This window comes from Erinaceus europaeus, chromosome 14 (genome assembly GCF_950295315.1).
Source record: "Erinaceus europaeus chromosome 14, mEriEur2.1, whole genome shotgun sequence".
NCBI lineage: Eukaryota > Metazoa > Chordata > Mammalia > Eulipotyphla > Erinaceidae > Erinaceus > Erinaceus europaeus.
In genome coordinates this window covers 68,556,037-68,564,634 of record NC_080175.1, presented here as the reverse complement: position 1 = coordinate 68,564,634, position 8,598 = coordinate 68,556,037, and the positions used below count along the sequence as shown (strand labels likewise).

The 8,598-nt window shown below is 44.6% G+C and overlaps 1 protein-coding gene across 1 annotated transcript; it reads left to right on the top strand.

Moving 5' to 3' along the window:
- The first annotated feature begins 2,920 nt into the window (after positions 1–2,920).
- LOC103108995 (rRNA-processing protein FCF1 homolog) lies at positions 2,921–3,772 on the top strand. The gene has a single exon (XM_060171970.1). The coding sequence runs from the start codon at positions 2,987–2,989 to the stop codon at positions 3,545–3,547; it is 561 nt and encodes a 186-aa protein (XP_060027953.1). The 5' UTR covers positions 2,921–2,986; the 3' UTR covers positions 3,548–3,772.
- The last annotated feature ends 4,826 nt before the right edge of the window (positions 3,773–8,598 follow it).

The window sequence follows — 8,598 nt, the reverse complement described above, 5'->3', positions numbered from 1 at the left end:
TGAGGGGCTGTCCTTTGCCAAACGCTTTCTTATTGGTCAATTGGCGATACAGCATCAGGCAGATGTTATCTGGCTACAAGAAACACATATAGCAGTTGATGAAGCTGCTTGATTCACCATCAGTGGATTCGATTTAATATGCTATAATCTCCATCCTAAACACGGCCGAGCCATCTACGCCAAATCGTGTCTTGCGGACCTTTACCATACGGCCTCTTCGACCTTCTACAACTCCATTACTATTGGAACTATTCAGCTCGTCAACGTATATAAGCCTCCCAGTGCCTCATGGGATAATGAGGTCCTGCCTAGCCCGAATCACCCAGCCGTTTACGTTGGAGACTTTAATAGTCATCACCAAAACTGGGGATACTCCTTCACTCATGCTGACGGCTCTATCTTAGCCGACTGGGCTTCAGCGAACGACCTCTCCCTATTACAAGATCCCAAACAGCCAGGCTCTTTTCACAGTGCTAGATGGAATAAAGACTCGTCACCCGACCTGTGCTGGATTAGCACAGTCAAAGGCCAAGCCTTTCCCGCTCCGAGACAAGTTCTCAAGATCTTCCCGCACAGTCATCACCGCCCAGCTATCATCCACATTGGTCTCCAGCTCCCACTGATTCTGTGCTCGGAGAAACTAAGATGGAACTTTCGGAAAGCAAACTGGTGTCTGTTCAGTGATCTTACCAACAAATCTATTACTGCAATTCCAATTAACTCTATCCCCCTCTGAAGATTCCTACAGGCGCTTCCGCCAAGCCATCTTCAAAGCAGCTTCCCAAGGTATTCCTCGTGGGAGACGTGCTAACTATACGCCTTGTCTTGATGCTGAATGCGAGCAACTACTAAAGCAGTATGATGAGTCGGGCGACCCAGATGTGGCTGACCATCTCATTGCCTCCCTAGATGCAGCACGTCAAGCCCGCTGGCAATAGCTCACGGAAAGTCTGAACTTCACCCACTCAAGTAGGAAGGCCTGGAAGCTTCTTCACAGACTGGGTGCCGGTAGCCAACCCCCTCCCGTCTCCCATCCTCCCGTATCTCCAAACTCAGTGGCCAGTCACCTAACTCAAGTTGGACGTGCTAAGATCGACCCAGTCTGGAAAAGAGAAATTTCCCATGAGTGGTCATCCCACTTCCGTTTATCTTGTCCATCTCCAAAACTCTCTCCCTTTACACTGTCTGAACTGGAAGATGCTTTGAAGAGGGTTAAACCAGGAACAGCTGCTGGCTATGATAACATCACCCCAGAACTCATTCTTAACCTGGGCCCCGCGGCAAAGAAGTGGCTCGCTTCATTCCTGTCCCACATCTTGGAGTCTGAGTCTATGCCCAAAGTTTGGCGTTGTGCGAAGATTATAGCAGTTTTGAAACCAAAGAAAGACCCAACACTGGCCACCAGCTATAGACCAATTTCTCTCCTCTCCGTGTGTTACAAACTCCTTGAGAGGCTGCTTCTGTCACGTATTTCTCATTTTACAGAGAAATTCCTATCACCTGTCCAAGCTGGTTTCCGCCCAGGAAGATCTACCTGCGAACAAGCCCTGGCCCTCTCAACTTACATTGAAAATGGATTCCAGAAGAATTTAAAGACGGGTGCTGTCTTTGTTGATCTCACAGCAGCCTATGACACGGTCTGGCTCCGTGGTCTCCTAGTCAAGATCTCAAGATGCCTGCCTCCATGGGTGGCCAACACTATATCGTTTCTTCTCCAAAACAGAAGATTCCAGGTGCATCTGAGTGACAAGTCAAGCAGATGGAGACTTGTCTCAAGTGGCCTCCCCCAGGGCTCTGTTCTGGCTCCTACGCTATTTAATATTTACATCAATGACCTCCCAGAAACTTCTTCAAGGAAGTTCATCTACGCCGATGACATCTGCTGTGCAACTCAGGCATCCAAGTTTGACATCCTCGAGGAAACACTCACAAAAGACATGTCTCTGATATCTGATTACTGTAAAAAATGGCGACTAATCCCTAGCACTGCAAAAATGGTATCATCTGTTTTCCATCTACACCATGCCTCGGCCTCGCGTAAGCTTAATGTGCAGCTTGACGATACGAGAATCCGGCATGAAGCCCAGCCAGTCTAGCTTGGCATTACTCTCGATCGCATTCTGTCATTTCACGAACATCTCATAAAAACTGCAGCAAAGGTGGGCGCTAGGAATAACATCATTGCAAGACTGGCCAGCTCCTCATGGGGCGCGAGTGCTTCCACACTACGATCATCATCTCTGGCATTATGCTATTCCACTGCAGAATACTGTGCCCCAGTATGGTTCCGTAGCCCCCATGTCCACTTGGTCGATTCCAAATTATATTCCTCCATGAGGATAATTTCTGGAACCATCCATTCCACCCCGGTTCCATGGCTGCCAGTTCTTAGCAACATCGCCCCGCCAGATATTCGTTGGGATGCGGCATCATCTAAGTTCATTTCTCACGTCTACGCTGGACCGGACCTGCCAATATACGCAGATATGTTCGCCCACCCTGTCCAACGCTTGACGTCTCATCACCCAATCTGGTCCCCTATGCCTGCACTGAACTTCTCTGTTCCAGACTCTTGGAAACAGAGTTGGCAGTCAGCTGAGGTAAAGAACAAACACCTCATCACAGACCCCTGCAAGCGTCAACCCGGCTTTGACCTAGCACGTTATGATTGGGCCCTCCTCAATCGCTATCGAACAGGCCATGGCAGGTGCGCTGCTATGTTCCATTGCTGGGGAGCCAGAGACGACCCGAATTGCCCCTGCGGCTACAGACAGACTATGACCCACATAGTCAACGACTGCCACCTCTCCAGATTCAAAGGAGGTCTCGAAACTTTACATCAGGCTCAACCTGACGCTGTTGACTGGCTATGGAAGAAGGGCAAACGCTAGAAGAAGTGTCCTTTTAGAAATGTATACTTAAGCCGGAAGAGGGTGCATGAACATGGGGAAGCAAAAAAAAAAAAAAAACGAGGAAGTATGCGACCATGAAGCGAATGCTGGGTCTCAGAGATGAGAGACTTAAAGTAAAGGATAGATTAAAACCAAAGAAGAAAGAGAAGAAAGATCCCAGTGCACTCAAAGAAAGAGAAGTCACCCAGCACCCTTCCTGCTTATTCTTCCAATATAATACACAACTGGGCCCACCGTACCACATCCTGGTTGATACCAACTTTATCAACTTCTCTATTAAAGCCAAACTGGACCTTGTGCAGTCGATGATGGACTGTCTGTATGCCAAGTGCATCCCTTGCATAACTAACTGTGTAATGGCTGAACTTGAGAAGCTGGGACAGAAGTACCGAGTGGCTCTGAGGATCGCCAAGGACCCGAGGTTTGAACGCCTGCCTTGCACACACAAAGGCACCTATGCAGATGACTGCTTAGTACAGAGAGTAACACAGCACAAGTGCTACATTGTGGCCACCGTAGACAGAGACCTTAAAAGAAGAATCCGGAAGATCCCTGGCGTCCCCATCATGTACATTTCTAACCACAGGTACAACATTGAGCGGATGCCAGATGACTACGGAGTCCCTCGGTTCTAGCAAAATAAATTTCCTCTGCCGCCCTTCTTCCAGTTCTGTTACTCATTCATTAAACATGTAACAACAGGCACCAGGTGGTGACACACTTGATTGAATGCATAGTACCATGCACAAGGACCTGGGTTCAATTCCTCAGTCCCCACCTGCAGGAGAAAGCTTCACAAGCAGTGAAGCAGTGCTGTGGGCATCTCTGACTTTCTCTCTATCCCCCATCCCTCTCAATTTATCTCTGTTCTATAAAATAGTTTAAAAAATAATTAAAAAAAACATGTAAGGGGCCAGGTGGTGGTGCACTTGGTTGAGTGCACACATTATAGTACACAAGGACCTAGGTTCAAGCCCCTGGTCCCCTAATTAAAAAAAAAAGTTGGGAGTCAGGCAGTAGCATAGCAGGTTAAGTGCAAGTGGCGCAAAGCACAAGGACCAGAGTAAGGATTCCGGTTTGAGCCCCCAGCTCCACACCTGCAGGGGAGTTGCTTTACAAGCGGTGAAGTAGGTCTGCAGGTGTCTGTCTTTCTCTCCCTCTCTCTGTCTTCCCCTCCCCTCTCTATTTCTCTCTGTCCTATCCAACAGTGATAACTACAACAATAAAAAACAACAAGGACAACAAAAGGGAATAAATATTTTTTTAAAAACTTTACAAAAAACCTTGTAATAGCAGATTTATGATTGTTACTCCACTCACTCTTTTACTTTAGTGAATTATGGTTAATTATACTCACTTTTGATGCTGCCTTTGAAAAGAAAAAAGAAAAAAAAAAAAGAGATGTATACTTAAAGTGACCAAATCTTTCTCTACTCCAAACCTTGGCCAGCTCAGTTCTAAATAATATCACCAAGTAGCACTTTAGACATGGCTTCAGAAGACATAACTTCACCAAGAAAGAGTGAATTTCTAGAAAGCTTTTGACCAGAACAAATTTTCCTGTGTGATATTCAGCTCTCTGAATAAACACCAGAAGACACTGTTTGGAGGAAACACCATTAAAATTCATGCAATTTAAATGTTAATGTTTTAAGCATAATCTTATGTTAAGGGAAATGCATTATTTGATTCCAATATGCAAATTTAAAATCTACATATTTATATACTAATATTTTGCTTATAAAAAGTTGGATTAGTATAAGAAAATCATTCTATTTCTTCAAAACATATTTATACTCAATATTGCCATCTTCCCCCTCAACTCCTTTTTGGACACAGTAAACAAATAAAAATGAACGTTTCCTGGTGACTGCAACTGAAGTCAAGTGATAAGTGAAGCCTCAAAAGTTAAACCTTTGAACATGCATTTCTTTTAAAAATATTTTATTTATTTATTTATTTATTTATTTTCCTTTATTTTTTTTTCCTTCAGGGTTATTGCTGGGCTCGGTGCCTGCACCATGAATCCACCGCTCCTGGAGGCCATTTTCCCTCCCTTTTTGTTGCCCTTTTTGTAGCCTTGTTGTGGTAATTATTATTATTGCCATTGTTGATGTTGTTCGTTGTTGGATAGGACAGAGAGAAATGGAGAGAGGAGGGGAAGACAGAGAGGGGGAGAGAAAGACAGACTCCTGCAGACCTGCTTAGCCTGTGAAGAAACTCCTCTGCAGGTAGGGAGCCGGGGGCTCGAACCGGGATCCTTACGCCTGTCCCTGCGCTTTTCGCCACATGCATTTAACCCACTGCACCACCGCCCAACCCCAAAAATATTTTATTTATTAATGAGAAAGATAGGAGGAAAGAAAGAGTCAGACATCACTCTGGTACATGTGCTTCTGGGGATTGAACTCAGGACCTCATGCTTGAGAGTCCAGCACTTTATCCACTGTGCCATTTCCCGGACCATGCACATGCATTTCTTTAAGACCTATGCACTTGTGACATAAAAATTCACATTCATATTTTAATATTAGTCCTTTAGAAATTTTCTTTAAGCCAACCCCTGCTACTTTAAATCTTTGAATTAAGATTTAAATCTTTCTCCTTTTATTTTTATTTTATTTCAATATCACATTATTGAGGGAACACTGATTAATAGAATTGTCTTAATCACAAGGGTACATTTTCTGTATTTCTCCAAGAGAGCTACTGGTACCTTTTACTCCTCATCAAACCATCATCCTGTTCCACCACAGGGATTTAGAGCACACAAGTAAGACTTTTAATAGGGTTTAGTGTAGAGCTGGTAAAATAACTAGAATGTGCTGCTGCTGGTTTTGCCCTGTGCGTGACTAAGGTCCAAGCCTAGCACCCACTGGATAGAAGAAAGCTCCTATGCTGTGGTTTCCTCCCCTGCCTCTCAGTCTCACTTTTTTTTTTTTTTTTTTTGCTTCCAGGATTATTGCTGAAGCTTGGTGCCTGCACCATAAATCCTCTGCTCCTGGAGGCCATTTTCCCCATTTTCGTTGCCCTTGTTGTTTTTATTGTTATTGTTGTTACTGCTGTTGTTGTTGGATAGGACAGAGAGAAATCGAGAGCGAAGGGGAAGACAGAGAGGGGGAGAGACAGACACCTGCAGACCTGCTTCACTGCCTGTGAAGCAGCACCCCTGCTGGTGGGGAGCCAGGTGCTCAAAGCTGGATCCTTATGCTGGTCCTTGTGCCTTGGCCATGTGTGCTTAACCCACTGTACTACTGCCTGGCCCCCTCTGTCTCACTCTTTTTATGTGAAAATAAAAGTAAAAAAAAAATTAGTGGGGCAGGGAAACAGCTCACCCAATGCTAGAGTGCTTACGTTGCCATGTGTGAGGACATGAGGCTAAGCCCCGGTCACTCTGTGGTGCTGTGCTCTGGTGTCTCTCCTCTGTGTCTCCCTTTCTGTCTCTCATCCTCTAAGTTAAAAAATAAAGTCAGCCAGGGACAGTGGAGTTGTATAGGCACAGATCCTCAATGATAACCCTTGTGGTAAAAATAAATAAATAAATAAATAAATAACATAGTGGAACTTAGGTGTATGTTAATTTTTTGAGGAGATGAAATTTTGGTCTTGTTCACACATTTTCTTTCTACTTTGGAGAGGTGTTCATTGTCATTTATAATTTGACTTCCCTAGGCCTCCCCCTCTTTTTAAAAATATAAAATCAGAGAGAAAGAAAAAGTGAAAAAGAGCATAGCACCAAAACTTCCATTACTGCAGTGGGGGCTAGGCTCAAGCCAAGTTTGCCCACATGGCCACACAGCACCACACTGTCCCAATGAGCCAGCGAGCCAGCCCGGCAATACAATTTTAAACAGCATTTATTTTTATTAAACACAATGGACTCACCTTGATCTGTGAAAAGTCCACTGCACAATGACTTCTTAAAATCACTTGTTTTCATAGCATCTGTTAGTTGGTGTTTAAACTCAAGTGACAACAGTGTTCACAATTTCCATAATGGATTAATGTCCTTGAGTAATGAACATGTCAAATATATGTACAGGTCTATCAGTGTCCTATAAAACAAAGGGGTATTATTATGGTTGAAAAGACAGCAGGCATAAACTAATGTTAGGTGTGGGATTCCCTGGGGCTTCTTTTTTATTATTATTTTTATTGTAGTTATTATTGTTGTTGTTTTTGATGTCATCCTTGTTAGATTGGACAGAGAGAAATGGAGAGAGAAGAGGAAAACAGAAAGTGGGAGAGAAAGACACCTGCAGACCTGCTTCACTACCTGTGAAGCGACTCCCCTGCAGGTGGGGAGCCGCAGGCTCGAACCGGGATCCTTACATTGGTCCTTGTGCTTCACTTCCATGTGCACTAAACCTGTTGCGCTACCACCCAACTCCCTTCCTGGGCTTCTTGGCTTCTTTCTTTTAATTTATTTGATTATCCAGATAGAGATAGAGAGGTAGAGAGAAAGTGAAAGAGACCACATCACTGAAGCTTCCTTCGTTGGGGCCGGGCTCAAGCTTGAGTTGCAGATATGGCAAAGAAGAACACTATCCAAGTGAGCTATTTGCTTTGTTCTCCCTGGGAGTTCTTATACTGTCTGCTGCTTATCTGAGTCTTGTGGTTCTGATAAAGTCTCCTCCCCAAAGGATAATTTTGGATGTGGTCTTCTCAAAGGAAGGAAACACTGATTTTTTTCCTCTTGCTGAGCTCTGGCTTATGGTGGTGCTCTGGCTTATGGTGGTACCTTAAACCTCAGGACCTGAGGCATGCAAATCTTTTGCAGGACCATTTTGCTGTCTCCTCAGCATTCCCCTTTATTCTTTTTATTTTATGTGATTACGTACTTTTCTGGTTCTGTTGCTGAGGACTTATTCTGATGCAGTCTCCGCCCCCAGGTTTTTCTATGCCCCACTAAATCCTAGAGTGCCCCCTTTCAACCAATCCTGGCCCTACACGGCACCCCTGGTTGTCGCCCAATAAAAGGCCCCCTCACCCCTCCCCTCGCTCTCTCTGGGCTCTCGGCTCTCCCTCTCTGAGGTCTCGCTCCCTGCTCTCCCCCGGGGTCGGCCATTGCTGGCTGGCCCCACGTGGTCTGAACCAAACCTCCCCCACCATCCTATAATAAAGATCTGTGAACCCCTTTGCTCTGGACGTCCGCTCTCTTCTCCGAGGTGCAGCCTGACACCAGACCACCTCAACAACATGGTTCACTTATTCTTGGTGCTCTATGATTACTTTGTCTTTATCCCTTCCCTTATCTGGAATATAGCTTTCCTGATAGTGACTATTTGTCTCCTTCTCACTTCTGTAAATCCCTGTGAACTGCCAGTGACCAGGGCAGGATGCCAAAGTGACTAAGAAGCAAAATGCTTACAATATATAATGGGCAGAATAGCTTTTTGGAAAGGCAAGGGGGAGGGAGAGTTAAAGAATCAAAGAGTTATAGCAGTCAATCAAACTTGTTCCTGTTTACAGCCCTTAATTATGAGTCCTACAAATGTCAACCAAATGCAATGTTCAAATAGAAGATTATTCTATTTTCCAATTTGCTTATGACTTGTTATTAAAAAAATTTTAAGCAGTGATGCCCTCTCTGTAAAGGGTGCTTGGATCATAGTTCTCAAATCTAATAACCATCTTACAGGATAAGGAGAACAGAAGAATCAGGGAGCATAGGAGAGAAGAAGGA